The 25,548-nt window shown below is 42.5% G+C and overlaps 3 protein-coding genes and 1 long non-coding RNA gene across 6 annotated transcripts in view; all 4 read left to right on the plus strand.

The window, feature by feature from the left end:
- The window catches only part of LOC135793961 (uncharacterized), a 16,537-nt gene extending 14,017 nt beyond the window's left edge, over nucleotides 1-2,520 (plus strand). Inside the window, 1 exon segment of the mRNA XM_065305083.1 lies at nucleotides 12-2,520. Coding sequence (XP_065161155.1) covers nucleotides 12-63 — 52 coding nt within the window. The 3' untranslated portion in view covers nucleotides 64-2,520.
- chico (insulin receptor substrate 1 chico) lies at nucleotides 1,457-20,153 on the plus strand. The gene is given in 15 exon segments (XM_065305093.1): nucleotides 1,457-1,465; nucleotides 5,573-6,011; nucleotides 11,164-11,378; nucleotides 11,442-11,533; nucleotides 11,616-11,758; nucleotides 12,995-13,072; nucleotides 14,216-14,352; nucleotides 14,897-14,902; nucleotides 14,905-15,391; nucleotides 15,470-15,634; nucleotides 15,637-15,892; nucleotides 15,963-16,102; nucleotides 16,105-16,507; nucleotides 16,510-16,779; nucleotides 16,782-20,153. Coding segments are annotated over 15 exon segments (3,396 nt in total). The 3' UTR covers nucleotides 17,338-20,153.
- A 114-nt stretch (nucleotides 20,154-20,267) lies between these two features.
- Nucleotides 20,268-22,546, plus strand: LOC135796540 (uncharacterized). The gene is given in 10 exon segments (XM_065308645.1): nucleotides 20,268-21,011; nucleotides 21,064-21,150; nucleotides 21,207-21,305; nucleotides 21,308-21,366; nucleotides 21,425-21,461; nucleotides 21,464-21,527; nucleotides 21,581-21,642; nucleotides 21,645-21,737; nucleotides 21,793-22,172; nucleotides 22,227-22,546. Coding segments are annotated over 10 exon segments (1,368 nt in total). The 5' UTR covers nucleotides 20,268-20,740; the 3' UTR covers nucleotides 22,443-22,546.
- Nucleotides 22,547-22,690: 144 nt separating this feature from the next.
- LOC135794853 (uncharacterized) lies at nucleotides 22,691-24,946 on the plus strand. Of its 3 annotated transcripts, XR_010548967.1 has the most exons (4): nucleotides 22,691-23,379; nucleotides 23,453-23,773; nucleotides 23,811-24,074; nucleotides 24,615-24,946. It is a non-coding gene; the product is annotated as an uncharacterized lncRNA (long non-coding RNA). The 3 variants fall into 3 exon arrangements; XR_010548966.1 differs by lacking the exon at nucleotides 24,615-24,946 and having other exon boundaries at nucleotides 23,429-23,773; nucleotides 23,811-24,457; XR_010548965.1 differs by lacking the exon at nucleotides 24,615-24,946 and having other exon boundaries at nucleotides 23,811-24,457.
- Nucleotides 24,947-25,548: the final 602 nt, after the last annotated feature.

Raw genomic sequence — 25,548 nt, forward strand, 5'->3', positions numbered from 1 at the left:
TGACCTTACAGATGGATCGCAGCACTTGAGTACTCCATTGATCGATGGCTGAAAGTATTGTAAGCTTTGTCAAAGAAAACAAAACCGCGTTGTCGTGAAATCCTTTATGGAAACCATGCCAAAAGAAGCAAACCAAATTAATATCGCACATTATTATAATAAAATAATCCATTTTGATACAAAAACGATTGAAAAAACATATATAAAAATATATCTATAAAACTTTACGACGAATGTGATCAGTGTGAATAAGTTCCAAAATTTATAGAAATTTACTTTACTTGACATTTCACGTTTATACAATGTATTTAAGCATACGTTACACGCATTGTTGTACGCATGACAAATATACACTGGTCGGTGTTCAACATGGGTCTACCAAATTATCGTAGAGAGTATATTAAGAGAAACCGTAAATGAGACTCTACGAGTAGGTTTATGTCACCAAGTCACTAGAAATCACCAATAAGTAATGCGCGTAGTTTTGCAACGCAAGTTTCGTTTGCTTCGAAACACATTCAAACTATTTTCATTCATCAGGAAACGAGAGTGAAGTAATGTCAATTGCAATGGATTAGGTAAAACGTAAAGAGCTATGAATTTAACAGATAATGAGAATACTAGCCTAAGTATATTTATTTTTAGATACTGCAAACTATATCGACTTAATTATCATTTGTCACTTTATATTCTCTGTATAATTTACTCAATTCAATAATTCAATATTTTGTCTACATTTCTAATTGAACTTTTAAACTATACACCTCCAAAATAGTTTATTTATTCAATTAAAAACATTATCAACTACTTCTCGAATAATGACTAACTCCATCTTGCCATGATGTCGCATCAGACAAACTTATTGTGGCCAATTGACTGCCAAGACATATTACTGCTGGACGCTTTAAAGTTCGTGCAACAACACGACTTGCCAAGAAATCTAGAAGGAATAGTGTAGTTTCATCGTAAGCATTCGTACAGAATCCGACTAACTTATTTTCAGTATTGCTCGCTAAAATATGTACGGCTGTCGTATGCGTTTCGAATAGACATTCAAGTCAACCTCCCTTGAGTAGGACCAGGCGAACGCTGACAACATTAAACTAAGGCTCATTATACCTGAGTGATATTTATGTTAATCGTTTGTAATTAAAGGATCTATTCTCGAATTACGAGACGATAAAATTACGTATGTTAAGAGATGATTAGGCCGTGATATTATGGAATACAAAATTAACCAAAGACCGCATAGCTGTGTTACCGTCACGACTTCCCGAGCATTATAGACGAAAGCGCGAACAGATAAACTAATCGAATTCAAACGAACTCAAGATGAATACGAACGTAGCGTAAACACAATTTACATAGGTAGAAATGTTTAATGATATCGAATCATAGATTAACGATCTTGTCGAGCATTGTATTCCTCAGATATGTAGAGATATTTAATACGAATATGGAGAGTGTGAGATTTGTAAAGAGCAGGTGTTTTCACACACATACACATTGATATGATTCTGATTTTTACGATCAAAACAATGATCACCGATCACTAATATCCGAGACATGCACCCACCTACACACACCAGCGCGTTCGCGTATAAATGTAATTTAGCGTTTAGTGAGTAAACCACCTTATGGAGAAATTCTAGACTAGGTAGCTAAAGAGATGTAGTATTAACCAGCCACCGTACAAAAGGCCTTCGGTGTTGCTAGCTCAGAATATCTGTTCAATCTTTGTTCCAGTTCCAGCACTCATGTCTCCATTGATGATCCATTCGAATTAGGTATATGGCGAAATACGTTAGATTATAAAACATCAATGTAAACCTTTATAAATCCGTTAAAAGTCATTAGATCTCCACGTAATTGTAAGTGATAGCACTCGCTAGGAATCAGAATCAGTTGGCAATGTTTCGTTCGACATTTAAGTAAGTTCATTAACGTAAAGCTATTAAAGAAGAAATACATAAGAAAGAACCAAACTAGGATGTCCATTTCTATTAAAACATAAATAAACTATGAACATATAAAAACCATGCGATGGGGCACGGAATAATTATTACCTACTTATTAAAAATGACAGAAGTAATAAATTCGGTTGTTAAACTAATACGAACCTATCATTTAAGGCAACGCTGCAAATCTGAATGAAATATAAATATTTATGAAAACGAAATGAAATGAAAATTAAAAAGCTCAATAAACAAAGACTATAACAGTAATGTAATACGAGTCATAATAAATAAATACTAAATATTATAAATTAGCCAAAATATTAAAATACAAAGTTTTTGAAAAAATATAAAAAGATATATATGATATTTACACGATGTGTTAGTGCATTAGGTAATGATTTGATAATGATTCATATTTTATGTAGTTTTATAGAAAATGTAAAACGATTTCTAATCTTTTGAAGTTGTGTTTGGAATTAATTTTGTATTCGCAATTTAAGCATAATTGTTTTCAAATTTTATGTAAGAGAGTAAATAAAAGCTATGTACACTGCCAGGTAAACATGCATCCATTTTTATGTACACATTATTGTCAACTTGCAATGTGGGTAGCCTAAAGTGCGGCGAAGATTTTTGAAGCTTAGAATTTATCGCAGTCATCGCCAGGTAACAGAGTTTTAACGCTGTATTGTATTTAAATCCTAAACTCATTCTCGAAGAACAAATTTCCGACACATAAATGCGCCGAAAATAAGAAAAAGATCTGCCGGAATGCCATTCTCCGAATTTTGGCAGGGCGAATATTGGCATTGCTTATGTGGCTTTGTTCCATCAGACTATTTCCTGTCACGATAGATAAGCTGGTCATTAAGTAATATTATCATCTAAGTTTTATTTGTGACGATAATATTGTTATTATCAGAGTATGACTAAGTGTCCAAGAATTATGAAGAGCTTTTAATCGGAAGTTGTGCCGCCGAGACCAATGAGTAATACGTTAGCAAATATTTGTGATCGCCTCGATAAATTCTCTGGGAAAGAGATTTGATAGTGTTTATTTCTGGTGAATTCTAGTTGTGTCTAGCCAGCGTGATTGTAATGTGTGCATTATATTTATATCGCAATATGGACTTAAGTTTCGGATATTTAAAGAGTACGCAGATATAAGATGTAATGAAAAGTAACATGCCCAGACAAGTCTGTCACGGATTGTTAGCGTTCGGGACGAGTCAACGACTTCGACGACTTAAGTTTGAACAGACGTAATTCAACGAGACGGTCTAGGAATAATCAGAGACGGGGAAGTCGAAACAAAAATGCACAACACCACAATACGCGCTAAAATTGATTGGCTATTCAATTTTAGCTAATGCGGACTTGACCAAAAACAACACCAAAGTGAATCATGTCCTGGGTGTATCTCTAGCTGATTCCTCTCTATTAGGGAATGGAATGGCAGGCAGCAAGTCCGATGGTCTGTGACAATATTCGCGTGGCGCGCGTCTACTTCCCGCGAACTCGGCGTGCCGCGTTGCACCGCATCCAAATGTAAAACGTGCGCGACGTAATAGTGGTGTGAAAGAGGCTCATAGTAGAACGGAGTACTGAATAGGATCCGTCATGGTTGGCGGAGTGACCCGTAGTCACGCACAGTATGAATGACCTGCTAAGGGCGTTGTTCTACGGGCAGCGCTCTCTAAACCCCGCGTCGAAACGCGTCTGCCGTTCGATGCGCGGTTGAACTTGCCGCGGAAAGAGCAGACATTCTTCGCGAGGCTTATGACTCTGCCCCGACCAAAACCGGAGTGACCAAGAAGCGCGCACGCCGCTCACATAAGAAAATACGCTTTGCTGCCGCGTTTTGTACAGAAGCATTTCTTATCACCATGCCACCCTGTCTTCCTGCCTACGGATGTGATAGTGTAAACAGGTATCCACATTAGACAGGAGACACTCGTTGCAAGTGAAATGCGCAATATTGCGTAGAATTTCGTAGTAAAATGGCGTGCGATTGTTGGCGCTTGTTGTGCAATGTTTGTTGTTTTGGCAAACGCTGTTGTGTGTCTGCGCTGCGCAGACGAGGAGGAGCGAGATGTCGACGAGTAAGATAGAAACGAACTGAAGGCAAGGACGCGTCTGCCCCTTCTCACTCCGTGCTCTTTAGCAAAACACGCTTAGCAGACCCAGCAGACGATCGGCGCGCTGAGACTTTGGTATTTTGCGACGGAAAGGAATTTGTCCTACTAGGAATCCCACGGATACAGGTTGTGAAAGGCCCTCGTGCCAGGTCCGAGGAGTTGCCTAATTTGGGCAATGCACGTCGCATTTTGGGCCGTATTTTCGTTGTCACGCACTCGGCGTGACGTCCGAAGCCTAGAGGCAGTTCCAAGATGTTATGTTATTGTACCAGCAAGCAGCATGGCTGCGCACGTCGGATCTATCATTTCGTTCGCGCCAGCGCAATTCATCGGTAGTGTGCGCGCGCAAGCGGAGCCCGTTGTTTACAATCGTCGCAAAGTGCGACGACGTCATACGCGACATACCCACGCGTCCTCGTCATCGGGCGTCTTCTTCAGCACACGCGCTTTCAGATAAACATTGATATTGGCGCGCGGCGGACACCAGCCGACGGACTTCGAATCCATCGCGGCCAGAGGCTCCCTCGTGCACCATCGTGCAGCGCGCTAGGAGGGGGCTTTCCCCGTAGGTTGTGCCGCGTATATTTGTGTAACGTCCAGCGCAGTAAGAAATCTTAGCCCGCTTAACGTGGGCACGCTGCGTGTTTTCCGTGTACAATCGAATTCACTCATACACGCATATCGCGTAGCTTGTGCACGCTACTCGTCCGGTGCTATATTTAGACGCACACATACGCCGTATTGAACGAAATTCTTTAGTGCGTAGTTCGAAATCGGCGGGCGAAATCTATTTACCGCGTTCACTGCGAGTGACTGCTCTTTGACGTGGGCGCCTGGTTGGTAAGACGCCACGGATAACGACGCCCCTGTTTACACATCGTGCCACCAATTGACAAAAACGGCGTAAACTGCGTAGTTGCTGGCAAAATGCGCCCAGCAACGGACTTATAGTGTGCTGTGGCCCATGCCATCGCGGTGGGCTGCCCGCGGAGTGACTTCACGTCGCACTTCCAGACGTCAGGCGATCTCGCATTAGCTCGTTGTCGTGGCTGCGCAACGAGCGTGGTAAACAAGCGATAACGAGTAGTAGTGACGGCGGAGGAGGATAAACAGCGTGTGCCTCCATATTAGCAGCCGTAGGTAGCGCCCGTAGACAGGAAGTGCTCCACTACCTTCGTTGACCTGGAATGCCGCCGTCGATTAGCCAGTGTTGTTGTTGTTGTTATTGCGCGTGAACATCGAAGTGTGCGCGGTACGCTGCAGCCACTGGCAACGTAATGACAGTAAATAATTTGTTCGACGCAATCGTGTAATCGTGGGCGTGTTTCAGCGTTTGCGGTCCCGCTGATGGGTGCGAACGCTCTTCGGCAATCGCGCTGATCGGCGCAGCAGGGCAGCACGCCCTTTCGTACTTTTCCTCGACCAGACAGCAGACGGCGACGTACGCCGTCCGCGCGCCCCCGGCACCAACATTAGTCTCAAAAGCAGCGACGTCGTCGAGAGGCTGACGCGGATCATGTCAGTGAAGAGCGCCCAGTCGCACATCCCTCGGGGTGCGGCGCGGTGGTCAAGTCCGGCTACCTCAAGAAGCTGAAGACCTCCAAGCGGAAGTATTTTGTGCTGCGCGCGGCCGAGACCTGCGAGTCGTCGGCGCGCCTCGAGTACTACGACTCGGAGAAGAAGTTCCACAACGGGCAGCTGCCCAAGCGCAGCATTCCCATCAAGACCTGCTTCAACATCAACAAGCGGCATGACATCAAGCATAACAAGCACGTCATTGCGCTCTACACCAAAGACGACTGCTTCTGCGTCATCCTCGAGAGCGAGGACGAGTCAGACGCCTGGCTGAAGGCGCTGCTCGCCCAGCAGCAGGGTGAAGAGGTGCCCGACGGCGTCATGCCTCGCCCCACATACGGTGAGTGCACACGCACGGCCGCGCAGGCCGCCAACGCGCGCGCCCGCCCCTCGCGCTGCAGTCGGCGCTCTTTCGCGTGAGTCGGCGTTTGCATGCGCCCCGGATCAAAATAAACCGTTCAATAATGTTCCCACGTGCGCAGCGCGGAAGGTGCGAGCGTCCGTCTTATCTGCCGATTGCGCCGCATCGAGAGCGTGCGCTGGAGCGTGCTGTCGCCGTAATCGTTTGTTTACGTTTCGTGCGCCGCTCCGCGTCCACACAATTCGGTTATAAATAGCGCGCCCGCCTTGCGCGTCGTTCTTTCGCGACTGCAATAAATAACGAGCGCGCTGTTAGCTGGGAAGCCGCATTACTCGCATTCCTCGCCATTGAATCACCACACTCTCTTGAGTTCTCGCGCCATGGTACGCGCCGCGCTCGCTGCGCATTCTTCGAGGTTTCTTTCCACGCCGCGGTCGCCCGCGCTCCGGCAGCCAGCAAAACATGTTTCAAGAACGTTTGCGAACGCTCGTTTCCAATGCGCTCGGTGCCGCGCGCATTGTTTCGTTTACTGTTACAGGCATTCCTCCAGCGGCGGCCGAGTCCGCTTTTGGTGGGAGCGTCGGGCGCATTATTCGCTTGCATCGTCCGACGTAATTCAACGTACGCACGCGGTGGACCCATTCTGAAACACCATCAACACGTAGTACGCCCGAGCGTACTGCGCATACCCACGTCGTCGTTCTCGTGGTCGTATTTCGCATAATAACTGGACGCGCATGCCAGCGGCAAGTGAACTCAACTCGCTCGCATTGAGATCGCCCTGTTTTGCTGTCGCATGTGTGTCGCTAACGCACCGCCGCCCAATGGCGACATTCCTCAATGCCCAGGCTTCGATCAAAAACACTTCTCATTAACACACACTGACCTGACACGATTATTGCCTCGGGCCTCGTCCATTCACATAATAACATAAATATTTACGCAGATGCGAACAACGCCGTCGGATGCTTTGCAGGCAATGGCTTTCGACCTCTTCCCAGAAGGACACCGTCCGAAATTTCTATAAACGAATTTGTTTTCCTAGTAATCTGAAAGTCTTGGAACCGCATTGCGCACAATGCTTAAGTTACACAAGTTGCGTCTTATTGTGAAACATACTTTCATAATTCATCCTTCTGCGCAGGATTTTATTCAAGTAAGGCAAGTAAGGTGGTTCAGGGTACGCGAGTATCGAAAAGTGCACATTAAAGTACATAGTTAACCACCGTATCGGAACCGAAAAGCGACCAGTGGGAAAATTGGATGCAGCGCCTGCGCTGGCATCGTTGGTGTCGCACGGTGCCGACCGACCATTCATATACCTGATGGCCTCATTTCCCAGAAATACAGAACCCAAACATTCCCATGCTTCGACGACGTGATCGATGTAAACAACGCTGGCAGCCGCGCGCTGCGTCGATGCGGTTACACCGACGATTCTATTCCACGCTGCGCTGCGAGGCTTACGAGCGCGCCGACAAACGTGCGCACACATCAATACTATACGCGGCTGGCTCTGGCATGGGCCGGCGGGCGCGAAGGTTGAATCGACTGAATTAGATTACACGGCGGCAGCGGCGTGGCACGGTCGTCACATGCGCCGCTACTACTACTACGTCGCGGTCGCGGCGGCGCTCCCTACGCGCGTAGTAGTTTCGGTTGTATAGGACAGGAAGCGGGCGCGAAGAGCGCGAAGAACCTCGCCTCGCTGCGACTGCAGCAGCAGCAGCAGCAGCAGCAGCAGCGCCGCGCGCTCTTCGGATCGATCGCGCTCGCCTTGTGCACATTCTGGAGCACACGCTACACTCTCACACAGCCGAAACGTTCTAGCGCCCTAACGAAAGCGAAAACAAAATGGGCGCACTGCATACAATGCGCCGTTCTCACAGCCGCCGCCACCACCACCACCCCGCCCTCGATGCGGCACGCGTTCAATGCCAGGCTGCCCCCCGCGTGCTACCCACGCCGCACTGTTTTGATCCTGCGACGCAGTTTCTAGCCCACGCGTATTTTCTCTTCCTAATCATCGTTGGCAATCTTTGAAAACATTTTACCATGTTCTTGGTCTTTTTTTTTTTAAATGAGTAGGAGTTGGATTATGCACTTTTGAATGAATTCCGTATTTAAGCGAATATGAATCGAACATTGCTTACGATGCAATTAGACGTCAAATGTTTGTAACTAGCTAATCTACGGCATTACTACTCCAAATAACGATGCACGAGGCGCACGTTTGAATTGTAGTAAATAAACAAGAACGAAACGAGCGAGCCAGAATGCTTTTCAAATAAACAAACAATTCCGACCGATAATAAGTTTGTTTTTTAATCATTGTTGTCGCGACGATTATTGCGCGAGTCCAAACAATTGACGAATATGATACAATTCCCTTAAACAATGCAGTCTAGTTGCGTGCGACATTTCCAAACATCATGGCGACAACATTCTTCGTCGTTGATTCACCAGCATATCAATCATTTATTATATACATTGCACAAAGAAAGTTTCACTTTACATTCGCTGTACTCGTATTTCGATTTTGTTTAATTCATTCATTTAGACTTCTTCATCCAAATTCAGCGAATTGTGCAATTTATAATTCCAGCGATTGATATTTGCTTGTTATCAAGATTTATTTTATTTATTAAATAAACTAATCTCACGAAAATATTTGTCATTTCGGTGATAAGGTGGTTTCGCCAGAATTCCCCTTGATTGTTGACAACCGACTGAGGCGATAAGTGTTATTGATAAACGTTACAAAACAGGATGTATTCTGAGCCTGCTGGGAATATTAGTCCACTTCATGTGGCTATCGGCAAACATCGAAAATGGCAAACAAAGGTAGTGTTTGTCTAAATTTAAAATCATCTTTAATACCGCCACACACGTCCGCGTTTATTTTTATTACACCTTACTTGGCAAAAATGTTATGACTATTTTTCTCGCCTGCATTTTCTGTATTACTACTATTCAAGAAACTCTATCTGCAGCTTGACAATGCGGACATTCTTTCTTGTCCATGCATGAGGCAGCGCTTCGACTGAAGGTACTCGTTGAATGCACTTTATTTGTTCATTGCTACCACCTGTGTGGCTCGTTGTGTGGCAAGTTACTATTTTGCGCGCCGATTTCTCACACATTCTATTTTCGTCGTTCAGCATTTCTCGGAGAACGTAAAATAAAATACTCGTGTGGGGTAACCTAATACTTTGCACGTTTCGTCAATTTAAAGTTAGCTTAATAACCCAGGGACTGCAAACATTTTAATGGAGGTAAAATCGGAGTGAGTTTAAGCGGCGCCTTGACATAGGAAAACACAATTTTCTGGGTTAGCAGTTGGTAAAAGTAATAAAACTTGTCGCAGGAAAACTCCATCGCACATATTATTCGTTGTTAGACGGAGGTTGTTTGTGGCTTGGGAATGCAAAAATGCCCGCGGCACTTATTTGTGTTTCCCTTGAAGCCCATCTCGACGCTCGGAGCGTGGTTGATGTTTTCATGCGCCTTATTCAAAATCTAAATATAGGCACTTATGGCGCTCGTAGCTATTGTAGTATATCGTATGGGCATAACACGAGTAACGCGCGTTTGCTATTTTCTATGACATTTCCACCTAATAAAAAACGTTTCGACTTAAAATAAACCGGCGCTCATTTAATAAACGTCCAGTCATCGGGAGCGAGCAAGCGAGTGCGTCGCAAGCAGGTGCTGTCTGTCTCAGAAGAAACATATACACATTGTTCTCGCGGATGCACAATGTAAATGCAGGCGCCGGCGGCGTGTGTTCCCCGGCTAAACACCAAGAATAAAATCGGCGTGTATACATGCGTATAGATATACGCGTGAGAGTATTATCATTTCGTAAATTCAATGCGACACATTCCTTCGACCTGGCAGCGTTATCTCGATACTCGTGGAATATGCAAAATAATTACGTAACATGTTTTGTTATTTTCTTAGCATGTTAGGAGCGGTTGGAAATAGGATTAGCTAGCACCCAAGTTTTGTTGTTTTACGCGCGCGCGCTGCCGGCGACAATATTCTCGCGTCGTGTCTCTTTTAATCCACGTAAATTTGCCAAGAATTTTGCAACGAGAAGATAGAACAATCGCACTCGGAGAGATAACTGCGTACCCGCTGAGCGATCGTTGTTTATATTTAAATATATTCGGTGGACGCTCGCGCCGCATAGAATCCGAGAGAAAAGAAAAGGAACAAAAGTTGTTTTTGTTGCAAGATTCGTTTGTTTGTCACGGCGCGAGTTCCGTTTACGCGCGCCTGTTAATAAAATGGCAATGACTATTGCGTTTCGCGGCGAGCATGTGTGGCGAACGTGTCAATGTACATATTTTTAGCGACGCAAGAATGAATATAATACTTTTTGAAATGAGCGGTGCGGCCCGCGCGCTCGTTTTGTAACCGCCGCGTCGCCTTTTCATACATCGTCTTTTCAAAAAATGGGCATATCTTTTTGGGCGCGTCTTGTTTGCGTTTTAAAGGTTGATTTGATGTAATAAACACGGTTCGTCGGGAGTTATGTACTGTGATCGATATATTATTCGGCGCGGATCCCAAGTGTATACTCCGCAGTACACACACACACGCACACATGCACACGAGGCTGAGCGCGAGCGACAAACAGAATAATATGTATCATACTTGTTTTGCGTGACACTCGGAACAACGACGGCTACGACGACGGATCGAGAGAAAACGGTTACGACGATGATGGCGAGCGCGCGGTGGCGGTGGCGTCGCGCACTCGACTAACATAATATAATGTAATGATGATAACGCTGAAAATGAGCATCTTTGTCTCTCCATCGTTCATTCATTTCGTTAATGAATGCGCCGCGATTAAATGGCTCGCCACATACCAATTTCACAAAAGCGCACAAGCTAACAATATAGGTTGTAATGATGATGATAATATTGAATCGGCCATGCCGCTGTGCTAATTTTACATTTGTCTAGTCATCTCGAAAATGCAAATCGTGAATTGAATCTGCAATGGCGCAATTTCCGATTCGCGGCAGATGATAAAATACCACAGATGCACGATCTTTTCGCGCATATTTGTTTGTTTTGTTGTTGCTAATGCTTAATTTGTGCAATGTCCGCATTTCAGAGCACACATGGCAAGTACAATTGCTGAATCGTGGTATTTCGACGATGGTGCCCGGATACAAGACTACCTCTGAGCTGATGCTCACCCATCGTCTCTGCCTTACCGACAAGACTCTCAGCCTCATCAAACAAGAGGAAAACAATGTCATCCAGACTGACTTCCCGCTCTCCCTCATCCGTAGCTGCGGATGCCTGAAGAATTACTTCTACCTCGAGGTATGTCCGATCGCTGTCTTGGCAAAGTGTTTGGTTTTAATTTGTTCTGATTACGCTTGGCAGGCGGGACGATCGAGCGTCATCGGCGCCGGTGAGATCTGGATGGAAGCCGAGGATTCCCACATTGCGTCCAACATTCATCAGACTGTCTACAAGTATGTACTCCATATCATACACACAGCATCACACTCCAGCTATCCTCCACTTACGTTGCGATGACTAATGATTTGTTTTCAGCGCGATGAATTCAAGCGGCAGTCGCGAGGAATTCCGCAACCGCTCCAGCTCGGCGGACGAAGCCTCCAAGCCTAAGAACATGCCGCGTCGGCAGCCGATTAACATCGGCGGACCCTCCAAGCCTATGCCATCCTACCAGCAAGGTAATTGTCTATGGCCTAGAGGACTCTATTTTGTATGACATAAAGCTGCTAAATAAACCATCGAGTAAACGTCGTATTAAAGAACACGCAGATCCGCGCGCGGCGCGGCAACGAATTAAAACCGCGAGCAACAACAGTATTTGTATAATTGATGCGCGTAAGCACCGGCGCGTTTGTTGCCACCTTAATGATTCGCTCGTTTGGTCATTGCAATTCTCCGTGCTCGCCTATTATTGGACAGTATGTTGACGCGTTCGCCGAACGCGGGACTAACCAGAAAATAGCTTGTTAATTCATTGTTACAACCGTTTTAGTTGTACTAATACTGATTGGAATCGATCACTCTAGCATAGGACGGAACTGAGGAAAGACAATGGTTGTGCAGTAAATAAAAATGAGCTCCGTGTGGTTTTTCTCAAAAGGAACGTTTCGGAAAGTGTCGACGTTTGAAGTTTGCGAGAAATGCAATTTCTATTTAAACATTGTACGCTTGTTTAACGAGGCGCATAGCATTGGCATTGCGATTTATATGAAGTTTAAATTTAGTTTCGTCGAGAATTTCCGGAACCCAAGCGCGCGCGTCGATGGAAAACAATTCCTTGAAGATTAGTGAGCCGGCACGTATTTAACGTTGTCATTTGGATAATTTTATCGCATCCATTGCTATAATAAAACTGTCATTGTCAATCTTTCAATAATGTGTTTTCTCGTAATAGTGAATATTATTTTTGCTTGCTCTTTCTTTTCCAACGGATTCATGCATGCATTATATTTATTGGCGGATTGAAATGCCGCATCAGTAGTTTGTATTCTCAACGTTGCGTTTTGGTTCAAGTACTAATCCATCATCTAATCAATATTCGAATGACACGTATAAATTGGTCACGGCATAACCGCGATCTTAAATCTCATTAGAGTTTACGATCGCACGTAACTGGCGGCTAAATCAAGTCCGCTCTTTAGGTGGCGCGGTCTGTTATTCGCAGCAGACGTCCAGACAAGTCGCGGCGCGATACAGCGATATTTTCGATGCGAAAGGACGAAAATAAATCCGGCTGGGAATGTTTTGATTGTGAATCAAGGCGACGATTTTGACTATTTGTCTATCGGCGCGGCGCGCAGCGACGGCCACCTTTCGGCGCTTCGCGCCGCCATTAACGCGCGATTGTGTTGAATGTAATTGCAATTTCTATTCCATTCGAATTCTTGAGTTGGGTGCGTTTGCTTTAATTACAGATCAAGCGGTTGTTAATATAATCGTCGACACAGTTCCTTCGCCTTGCACGTCAGCAAATAATAACAATAACGCAACTGGTATGATAATTGTATGACTGATTGTTTGGTGGGCAAAACATGCTAATCAATTATTATCGTCGTTGTGCAATCTGTGTTTTATTGTTGTTCGGTGTGAGATCGATGTTTCCTTCGCGCGCCGGGCGCCCGTTGTTCCCCTTTGTTCGATAAGTGTTGCCCGTTTGATGTAGAGCGAAGACGGGGCTCCGCGGATTGTTTCATAATTCATTGCGGCGGAGAAAATAGTCGGCGCGACGCGCAAAACGATGTAATTCGCTTCGTTGTAAATTGCATTTTTATGGCGCTCGGCAAACAATTTTTGCCGCCAACAGCCGGACGAGCGCGCCGATGCTAAACTCGTTTTTTCTCGCACTGTACGGCTATCGATTTACGCCCTATTATAATGAATGAATTATGTGGCTCGTTTATGTTCTACCTTGCGTTAATGCAACGTGTGCATTACATATCCAAAATGCCGAAGTCGCGAATTGTTTTCAAGCGCGATGTAAACCACAGCTCCATAAGAATGCAAACTTATTATGTTATCAGTTAAAATATGGCGCTGGGAAGAACGGCAATACGGCAAATACTGTATAACGGCGAACGGCGCAAACCGCAACGTCAATACGGGTACATTCGTCAGCAAAACGTCAACAAAACAATCGTTTCATTAGGCTACGCACACACTGGTCCGTTCACAATGGCATGAAAATGCGATATCGAGGTGTTGAGCACGCTATGCGACATTAAAAATGTTTTCGATATGAACATACGTAAATAGAATGTATTTTTCGTACGTCCTCTCGCCGCGTACGCTCGTGATTTATTTGTCAGGTGTATAACATACGCGTCGGTATGTTTTATTTGATTGTTTGCTTAAGCGTTAAGGTGCATAACAAATTAAAATCCAACGAGTCGCGGGATAATTGCAAAATATTTCGCCCGCCAAATCTCGCTCTCTCGACGAGCGGAGAAAACGCAATCGTCATGCTGTAAATAAGTGTCGCATCATTTCAATGAATTCAATAACTAATTACGCATATTATTACTCGATTAATTGGTGCGGGTGTTATGCTCATTTGCTTGTCCCTTTTGGCTAGTACTTTTACACGAATCGACTGTCGACGACTGTGTTGTGTTATTGATAATAAATTGTATATACAGGAGGGAATGTAGCTTGGCCTGGAATAGTGAACCACCAACGTACACGTTCACTGCCTCTAGCTCATCCTGCACCTATCACTACTGACAACCCTATTCATCCCCGAAAACGGCCAAACGCCCGACTCCATCCTTTAAATGTATGTATCATTCATTCATATATTCATGTTATCATACTGCTAACAAAGATCAATGCTTGACTTAGGATTAACTCATTGCGGGTGGGCATTTAAATGTGGCTGGTCTTAGAATGGCGTGCCACCTGCAGCGGGTTGGCCATCACCGTGTAGAATTATAGAGCCATTTAGAATCAGCGTTATGTAATCATTAACATCCGTTATGCTAAGTTCACACTTGATTCTCTAGAGAGGACCGTGGGCACGCACGGGCAATATTTCGAATTCCATTGAGAGGGTATTCTGTCCGGGGTAATTGATTGTGAACCTGCCGAATAGAGTATCCTCTTGTGGCCAAACATTTCTGTTGTCGGTGTGAATTTAGTCAGTGTTCTTACTTATATTTTACTTACACTATTTTTGTTTGACTAACAATTAACAACTCACGAACTTTTGGCTTTTCCATTGTACTAAATTGCTCTTTTTCAGTAATCGCTCTTTATTATTTTTACCTCACTACATTTGGACAATGACTTTTGAGTTCTAACACGTCCCTCGGAATTTCTAGGCTTTCCAGACCTGCGAATACGTAGCGACAGCATGCCTTCGCGGCCACGAACCAGTAGCGAAGGAAACCACCCTTTGATGTTGATCGACCGGCACTGGCCCTCAACTGGACATCCACCACTGTCGCGTGACATCTCGCACAGCCCGCCGTCCGATAGCCCCGTTAGCCCGCCTTCGGTTGGTTGTTCTACTGATTCCACCGGTTCCTCGCTAAGCATTGATGACAGCGAGGGCTGGCATGACGGCGACGTGCATCGCCGCTTCCCCATCTCCCTCACTCCAGACGAGGCCATCGCCGAGGAAAACTGCGACGATTGCAGCGAAAGCCCATGCATGCTGCATTCGAGCCCCACACCCGGCTCCTATATACCTATGAGCCATGCGCCTATTAGCAGCGACGATGGCTACGTAGATATGAGCCCGCGCGCACGCCTTAGTGCTATGTCACCGGCGCCGAGCATGAGCAGCGTCACTTCGGGCACTCCTTCCCATACAGGTATGTTTTCGTGTGGCACATTTTGCCTGGCTCACTTCGGCATTGAATGGAAATTAATGAGGTGTGCTCACTTTGCAGATATACGGAACGATTATCCATTGGAAAAAGTGCTATCATACATTCCAAGCGAAGAGGACGAGTCCAGCTCTAACGAGCGACAGCGAACGTACTCGATGGGCTCAAAACCGTTCAGGAACCGCATTGAGCAGCCGCGTAATCGGGCCTGCAGTGTGGGTTCAAAGACCAAAAGGGATATAATAGAGTCCTGCCTCCTCATGGTTACAACCATAATGGCGCTAAGTCGAATAGTGCTCCATTGTTAATCAACACCCGTCTCTACAGTTCACACAGTTCCATTGACCCCATGGAGGATCTGATGGAGATGGACTTTACCCGGAAGACGACTAACGACTATGTCGAAATGACACCCTCTAATGCCCCGTCTGCTGGTGCTGGCCACAACCAATCGGCACAAAGCAACAAATATAAGGCACCTCCTGGGTAAGTTAATTAAATCTCTAAATGTTTTTGCAACCAGTGTAAATAATTAAATTGTACGATTATTTTTCAGATATGTGGATATGCGACCTGGCGCACCAATGTCCATCGAAAAGCCGGAACCATCCTCCTATGTTGTAATGAAACCTGGCACATCCCCGAGTAGGCCCATTCAGTTCGAATCACGGTCTGATTATTTGGAGATGGATGGACGTGGAATAAAATGAAACCATCCACATCTCCACAGAATCCATCTCTTTCGCCATTGTCATCGATTGCCTCTACGTCGCCAATGTCACAATATACACCAACTACTGACTACATGGATATGAATTTCCACCAGAAAAATCTGGACATGTACGTAGCATCTCCGGTGCAATCGACTTTAGGCTACATGAGCAAAGGGTCACCATCCTCAATCGATTACATAGATATGGATTATCATCCTAGTAGCAAGAAAGAAAACGAAGGCTACGTAGAGATGTCTCTTGGCGGTGGAGGCAATACGCCTACCACCGTCGGCGATTATACTAACATGTCGTTCGGTTCCTCAGCGCGAAAAATCAGCAGAATCAGGAGAAATCGAAGAACGACAGTAACACCCGATCGAAGCCGATAAACATTCAGCAGAATTCATACGGTATGATACTGCCAATTCAACCCCTTCTTATAAAGACCCGTTCGTGGAAGGTCAGCAGGCGAGACTCGAAGGACAGCTCAAGTTCAAGCGTGACAACACCGTCGAGCTCATCCACGATCTTTCCGCTGAGTCTAAACAGTCCCAGTTCTCCGGTGTCTTCGAAGAGTCCCGACGCCAAATCACCCACGATCACACCGACCATTCTCAAGCCCCTACTACTAGTACACGTATCAAAGTTCCTTCAACGGTCTTGAACACAAAGTATCAGGCGTCGGGTATTCGCCGCGACGTCAGTGACTACGCGCCCATGAATTTTAGTGCTCCCGAGAAGCCCAGCTACGTGAATTTCCGACCACAAGCTCACCCACCTAGTTCGAAATATCCCGCAACGAGTGCGAGCAGCAAGGCGCAAGACGACTATGCGCCTATGGATTTGGGCGGTCGCGGATCTGCATGGTGCGAGTCTTATCTCACGCAGGTTAATAACTCGCTTTGCTTCAAGCCCATAGACGAAGAGTCCAACAAGCAGTCGCGCCCGAGTTCGGAAAGCAGCGAGGTAAGCACGTTGGTCGGCTCCCGACCAAACTCTGTGAACAGCGCCGGCGGCCAGGACCCTTCCTCACCCGCCCCTGCACCACAAGCGCAGCTACACTACGCTAGCCTTGACCTAGCGTCCAGTGATAATGCCGAGGACGCCGCCCTCAAGCGCTTACCAAAGATAAGCATGAAGGATGGCAACGGCTCAAACACGCAAGACGCAGGCTTTTGCTTACGCGGAGATCGACTTCGCGCGAAGCGAAGGTTTTAAGGCAAACTCGTTGATGAGTCCCAAGGTGAAGCATTAGACAATTATACAACCCGTACCCGCAGGTATGATGTACACTATTATTTAGTCGAAATTTACACTATTATCGCATCTATTTATTATAAACTGATATGGTAACCAAGATAGACTGACTCCTTTATATTTGAACGATCTTTATTAATTAATTCTAGGATCATTATGCGCGAATGACCATTGGCATTAAGAAGCGTACTATGAATGAATTACGAGCGATGCATATTATGACAAAACACGCTTTGACTGACTTGTTGCTGAGTGAGTCGGAGCCAAACTGTATACCTGAGTCGTTTTTGTTACTCTCAGTTATTATTTTCTTTTGATAGGATACGTTTTAACTACAGTAGCGGAAGAGCTATATTAGCACATAAATATGTATCAAATTATCGCGAATAGCCAAATATATAAAATATTTAACCAAATTATATTATATATGATATACAATAATTCAGATGGATGATACGGCAACAGTAATTTAAACGTGTATATACATTGCGGATTATTTATTGAAAATATTCATACATATCATGGAATCATGCAAAACCGACAAGTTACGATGAAAGAAAATCAAAAGAAAACAAGTTAATAAGCCGATAAAAAGGAATAGACAATATGTTTGTAAATGGAGGGAATAAGTATTATGGATCATACAGTGGCATTTAATTAATTAAGAACTATACAATTGATGATGATGAAAACCCCAGAAAAAGAGTAATGAAAGTTGTAAATATTCACAAATCTATTAAACTGTAAATGTAAACGAGCTTTAAACATTATGAATGAATAATATCCCCTAATACGTTTCTTTTAGTATACGAATCGAAATTACTTGTTACAACTAAATTAGTGTACAAAAATCGCAAATATAATCTGTATCTACATATTATACACCTATTTAGACCTAATAACATAAAATGCGTATCAAAATTTATAATGATTGTGGATGTTTGAGGATTTTCGTTTACGTTTTGTCACCGTAGAATGAGAAAATGGATGCTGGAAATGAATAGTGAATGACGTGTTATAGGAAATTGTTCTGTTCATATCTGCGCGTAGTGATAGACCAAATTGATGATGATCTTACTGATTTTGTTCTCTGCGACACTTTGTTTTTCCGGATGCGGGTGTACGCACGAATGCAGTTTGCGAACGATAATAGATTACTTACAAGTATTGATTGCCTCTCTACTAGATTATTATGGAATGTGTATCTATAGAGAACGATGTTGAAAGAACGGGCTGTTTGCACCACTCTTCAAATGAATGAAAAATTCAATATTTTATTGGTTTCGGTTTGGAAGTTGTGCGGTTCTGAATTTAGCCACACTTACATTATCTACACTTATACTTATATCACTCGTTCTATTTCTACGTTAAGCTTGCGAAATATATGATTGCAAACGTGTAACCGATGCAACCGATTATCCGTAGAAACTAATGAATGTGAAAATGAACTTACTGAGTGTCTAAAACACGTACGATATAAATTTTATTTTTATAATAGGAAAGCGATAAATGCAATAATGAAATAGCACAAACGATAGACGGAAGGCATTGAAGAGTTTACCAATAACAACCTAATTAGAGGATAGGATAAATGTTTCTATTTTTATTGTGTATAGTAATAAAATTTATTTTGCAACAAAAACTGAGATTGCAAGATGGCAGATTTGCTGATGCGAAAATGTGAGTCGAGTGCGTAGAACTCGATACTATTAACACTAAACATTTAGAAGAAACAAAAAGACGGAAACACAAACTGCCGTTAATTATATGTGTATATTGTTACAATTCTTACTTATCTATCAATGACGGATTTTTGTTTTAACGCACGAAATGCCATATTGTAAGTGTTTCATTTCTTGATGTGGAAAGGAGGCGATTAGGAGAGAGGATTTGAAAATGTAAAGAAAATTTGAAGAAGGAAAAGGAGTCTTAGAGCAATTAAGGAACAAGAAAGCAAGAACTTAATGTGCCTGCTTAGGTAAACATTTTCATTTTGAGTCGTACGGTTAGCTGACTTCATTTTGGCTTCACGAATGAAATATACTATACAGTTTATATCGAAATCACAACAATGACGAAAACTAAGCTTGCAAGTATTAAGTACTAAATGTAACTAGAAGAATTTATTGTTATTGTTTTTTCGTTGTTTATTTTCTATTATTATAGCGATCTTGCTTTTTATTTTGTTTTTAAGTTTAAAACATTGTTTTACTGGTGTTACTTTTCTTTAAACGAGAAGGGAAACAAGCAAACCGAAAGCCGGGGATTACCGAAAATTCAACAATTTTTCACGATTTTGTTTGTACATATTACCATACGTTATTTGCTTTGTAATTTTATAAATATTTGTATCTGCGACAAAATATGAAGTTTACTAAGTAGTGATGGATGGAATTCCAAAATGAATATTGCGGACGTAGAACATACGAAACAGAAATTACGTGGTTAACACAGATATGAATGCGACACGATACGTACGTGCGACTTGTTGAAAATTGAGAAAAAGGAAACAATTAATTTTAAGCTCATAGTTCCTCATGATTGCTATATTTACTACTACTATTTAATATCATATTACTTGTCATTAATATTTTATTATTATTATAATGGTTTATTATTATCTATTAAAGAAGTAAGCTTAATTCTTAATGTGCATGCTATTGCGTAATTATTTATATTTTGTAATTATTAAATTTTTGATTAGAACGAATCGTATTAATGCAACTGGTTTTAGTTTCGTACGTATGCGATTGTTAATAAACTCGACTTATAACTGAGGACATCCTCTAAAATCATCCTTTAAATTATCCTGTATTCCATATTTACAGTTTTATAAAAAAACTGTACTTTGATGGAATTTTTATATGAATAGCCTTTTTATTATTTAACTACACTGGGTATGTGAATGGACGAGGAATGTCCGCTCGTCATAAATAACTGGACGCTAAATGAAGATGTGAGCCACTTCCAACTTCAACAACTGACCTAAGTTTGGACTACTAACGCGGAAAGAAATATACGCGTTGTTTGACACACTTATGCAATGGATCTTTACATATTAACATATTGATTGTGCGATTTTCCCCACTCACCGGAACGCGAATGATACGAATGTCCGTGAATGAGCTGTGCAGCTCAAATTTAGGAAGTTACAACGGCTGTACTTCGATTTTGTGACTTGCTCGCGTAGGGCATCGGAAATGGCCAACTTAAAATGAGCTAAGTGCAGAGCAAGTGTTCAATGTGCCACAACTACGAGCGCAAATGTACGCACCAAAAAGTTTTAAGTATTACAGAAGTAAACCAAGTGAACAAGCAGTAAGCGGTGTTCGGTCGGCTTGTTACCATCGCGCGAACTTTTATCATGACTTCAAGAATTCACGGAGTTGTGAAAATCGATATTTTTGTCAAATGTGTTTTATATATTCGTGGTGCATTGTTTGTTCACATTGTCAGCGGAATTTATTTGTGTTTGATGTGTAGTCCGATTTCGGATGATATTTGGCAGGAATCTAGTGGTGTTAAACAAGGATTTGTGAACAACATTTCTGAACATCTCAAAACCGGTAAAGTTTTAAACTTTTTTCCGATTCCAGTTGAGGAGGAATGCAACGCCAACGACGGTAGACGAAAAGGTTTTCTTTTAATTAGTCAAGTTATTTCGTGATTATAAAGATTGACATTTAGGGGTCTGTATGAATCCTTACGAGTGCAGAATGCAAGGTGGATCATCAAAAGGAAGCTGTGCACTTGGGTTCGGCGTTTGTTGCACGTGTAAGTGTTTTCTTTGATGCATCCTAAACAGCCCGTTTGAATAAATATCGAAATAGTTACAGCCACCTGCAACCAGGACGTGTACAACAATATCACATACTTTGTTAATCCCAGTTTTCCTGACTTGAATCGAGATATCGGCAAGTGTAGCGTGAAAATAAAAAGATTGATCCGGATATTACTCAATTTCGGCTCGACTTCATTCACTTCAACTTGGTAAGTTTTAAAGCAGCATGTGCAAGTGTTCTGGGCGTAATCAGTCATTTGAATATAGGGTCAGCCCAACCGTCGAAATGGAATCTGTGAGGAGGACGTTTTGTGCTGAGCGGAGGCTTGACGAAACAATTAAGTCTTTGTGGTATCAACAGTGGTCAACATGGTAGAGTGATTTGAGAATGTTTTGTACAAATACGTTAACTGCCTCTGGTTTCAGTGCTTTTGATGTGGAAGGGCTCGAAGAAGCGATTGTGATTAGCATGAATTTTAGCAAAAAGCCGTGCCTCGGTTGTGGGAGATTCGCATTGTGCAGGTACCATTCGTGCAAAGGGCACCCGAGGGATGCCTGCAATATCATACAGGCAGAACAGGTACGAGGCGATTTCAAGTTGCGATGTCATTTCATTCACTGCTGTGGTTTTATAGGTGTTCTGCAAACGATGAACTATGCCGAAAATGGTCGACATTTGGCAAATCAGGACTACAACATTTGCATTCGTAAAGAGGAAGGAATGTGCTCTATTGCTTACGAACCCTGTGATGAAAATTCCTTTAAAATCGGCAATGTGAAACCTCATGTACAGTATTTTAACAATGATCAGAATTTAAATAATATGATAATAAACGATAGCGGTGAAGGCGGTGCGGGTCAGGAAACAGGGGAGACACAGCAGTCACAAGATGAAAGTTTGAATGATGTGGGATCAGGAGCAGATGCAACGGATGACAATGACCCTCAACCAAGAATTAGCGAAATCTGCACGAATCGGATCATATTACCTTGTGATAATGATGATTTTCTCTTGGTAAAATGATGTAATATAATTATCAGCCTTCGCTTAGGAAATAATATATTTTAGGCTACTGGGATGCCGACAGGTGGTCAAAATGGTTATTGCAGTTTGGCACATTGTGGAAGTTCGCTATGTCCGAATGGGGAACAACCATGTCGAGTCGAAAGTAATGTAACGCCATTTACTGTAGGGGTGCAGTTTGGAGCGACTGGGCGCGGTGAATCTCCCGAGGACAACATTGGTATGTGTTTGACTTACCATCAAGAGCCCTGCTCAGTGTAATATGCGTTTCATTTTGAATGAAATATTTATTATGCCTACCGGCCAAAGAAGATGTAAAATGATGTAAAATGTACAATAATGAAATAAAAATATTGTTTTTTTAACTTTTGTACCACCTTTAATGCGCTAGTTTTACCATCGTTTTTAGACACAAAAAATGGCTATTTAAAATTCAAAGGCTGTCACACACACACACACACAGAGGCTTTATTTAAGCAAGACAACTCGCATTGAAGCAACCAGTTTGCATTCGAACCTTACTAAACTACAGGAACGTCTTCGAAGGAGACATCGAAGATCTCTATTCAAGGAACAACATTATCAATATTTCCATCATAGCTTCCAGAGGGAAGCAGACAAATTCAAGACACCAATATTTGTTGAAGTGAAACCTGTGATTTGTGAAATCGACTCCGGCTCTGGGTTTTCGTTCTTTCCCAAGGATATATTCGAAAATTTTCAATTATTAACGCCACTGCAGAAAACATCAATGCGTTTTCGCTCCTTCCCTCAAAATGTTTTTGCTAGAGATGAAAAAGTTTGCGTAAATATCGAATATAATGGCAAACATATTCGACTAAATTTACATCGTTCCCTACTCTTGGAGCAGCAGCGTCTTTTCGTTACGCTAGAAAACGATGTCCACAGATATGTATACAAACGAAACAGGTTATGCACTGTTTTATTTCATAAATTCTCTCCCAACAGAAAGTTATACATAGTTTGCAAAACGCAGTCATAAAGATCTTTGATTTCTGCTCACTGTTAGTTGTTGTATGTACGCAAGATATTTGTAGTTGTATGGCTGGTACTTTGCCTGTTCGAATTGAACAAAACTATACATTCAATTCAATACGCTGACATCAAATCGAATGAAATCGAAGAAGAATTTGTGGACTTATTTCAAGAAAAAATCGGACAAGTACTAAAATATCAAGTAAGTTGAAAGTTACGCAAAAATGTCAGTTTAATCTTCAATAAAGAAGGAGAAATTTCTTTTGTCTTAAAAGACCGGGTTGTGAAAGAACTGAACACTCTCGAAAAAGAAGGTTGAAAAGGTTGAATCGAGCGATTTGGGATCACTATTAGTTGTCATTCCAAAACCCGACGGAGGAGTCAGGCTGTGTAGACTACAAGGTAGGTGTGAATGAAATATTACCACGAGGACACTACCTCATCAGGAAGATCAACGACGTCCCGGACAGCTTAGGCAATTCGACTTTGTCGATTCGACTTATATAAGGCAAATTTACATGTCTCATTGAACGAAAAATCGAGTGAAATTCAAACCATTTCAACACATCGAGGAAAGGCGAGGATCGAGTTAAGCGGTTATTATTATTAGATAAAATTCTGCGCGGGCAACAGGATGTTTCGCATGTTGTTGGTGCATGGTCATATACACAACCTTACATTTTTATTTTTCCAACGAAGAATTCAATTTCTAGGATATGTAGGATGGTCCAGCAGGAGCGTTTTACAAATACTCTGACAACGGTTGGATTAATCAGAATCTTTTTCTTCAATGGTTGGTGCATATTACACAGCATGCTAAGCCATCTGCAGATGAACCCATATTTTTAATACTGGACAACCATGCTAGTCACATTTCTCTTTCCGTCTACGAATATTGTAAGTCCAATGACATTCATATGTTGTCTCTGCCACTACACACATCACACAGAATACAACCCTTGGACGTTCCTTTCTTTGGTCCGCTCAAAATGGCTTACAAAAAAGAGTGTGACTTATTTTTAAAACGCCATCCTGCAGAAAAGACAATCCTCTATGACAGTGGTTCCTAACCTGGGGGTAATTACCCCCGCAGGGGTAAAACGAAGATTCTAGGGGGGTAATCCGGGATGGCACGAAATAGTATTAAAATAGCAATAAACAAAATAATAGTACGGTAAATGGTAGCATGGCGCTATTTATATATTATATAAATTTATATATTACTTTACTAGTTACGTAAACGTGCAATTTCTTATATAATAAACATATTTTCGTTCGAATTCATGTGGTTTTAATTATTTTAAATTAGTTAGGGGTAAACTCAATTCCCATACTTGTTCACAGGGGTAGTGACCTTTGAAAAGGTTATGAACCACTGCTCTATGACGTAGCATTCTTGGTGAGGAAAGCATTTAATAATGTTGCAATAATGTGTAGTTTCCCTAAGTCTGGAAGTGTTCAAAGAAGAAGACTTCATGGCGGTAGAAATTCTTCAATCTGAGACTATTGCAATCCAAGACTGCAATGAATCTCTTGCAGCTGCTAGTATGATTACCAGCACATCAGATCTTAGAATATCTGAACAAGTAGACCCACTTGATTCTGAACCAAAAACTGTGTCGCCAGTATCTGGCACGTCAAGCAAAATTAGTGTTAATTTGCATGATTTAATTAAGTTGCCAGAGAAAACACCTGTTGTAAATACAAGGAAGGGCCTAAAGAAGCAACACGCTACAATTTTAACTTCAACGCCCATAAAAGAAAAAAAACAGGGGTAAAGAAAAGAAAAGAGATGGAAAAGTAAAGGTCAGGGATAAAAGTTAATACACAAGACTGGTCCTGAAAAGGCAAAGCGCCAGTTACTGCAGGAAAGTAACGAAACTTCTGTTTCCGATATTGGCACTGACAAATTATGCCAGGACGATGAGGATGACGACGCAGAAGATTTGGAAAACAGATGTCAAGCGTGCAACGATTTTGGAAGAAACAATGAGATGTGGTTCTGATGCACCTCATGTGGGTTATGTTATGTCTGCGATATCTGCTAGATTTTGTTTGACTCCGATTGTCCCCAGTGTGACCACCATTATACGCATGTCGGTGTAATGGGAGTCAAATCTGTTTTGTTTAACTTTTATAATATCAAAATGGATTGTCAAAGTGACTGACAATTATTTCGGATAATAGTTATTTAAGTAAATAATGTTAAAAGTCGGTTGCAATAAATATTTTGTTTATAATTGAAATTTTATTTCAGTTCTCCTGAAGTGACCCCCATTATCCTCTTTTATCCTAATCGAAAATACTAAAATCTAAAAAAATCTAAAATTGAAATGGAAAAACCTAGAAACGCCGATGAAGTACGACGATT

This window comes from Atheta coriaria, unplaced genomic scaffold (assembly GCF_025399875.1).
Source record: "Atheta coriaria isolate IRGN ID8LTWV9N9 unplaced genomic scaffold, Caltech_Dcor_3.1 hic_scaffold_1_pilon, whole genome shotgun sequence".
In the NCBI taxonomy this organism is placed as follows: domain Eukaryota; kingdom Metazoa; phylum Arthropoda; class Insecta; order Coleoptera; family Staphylinidae; genus Dalotia; species Dalotia coriaria.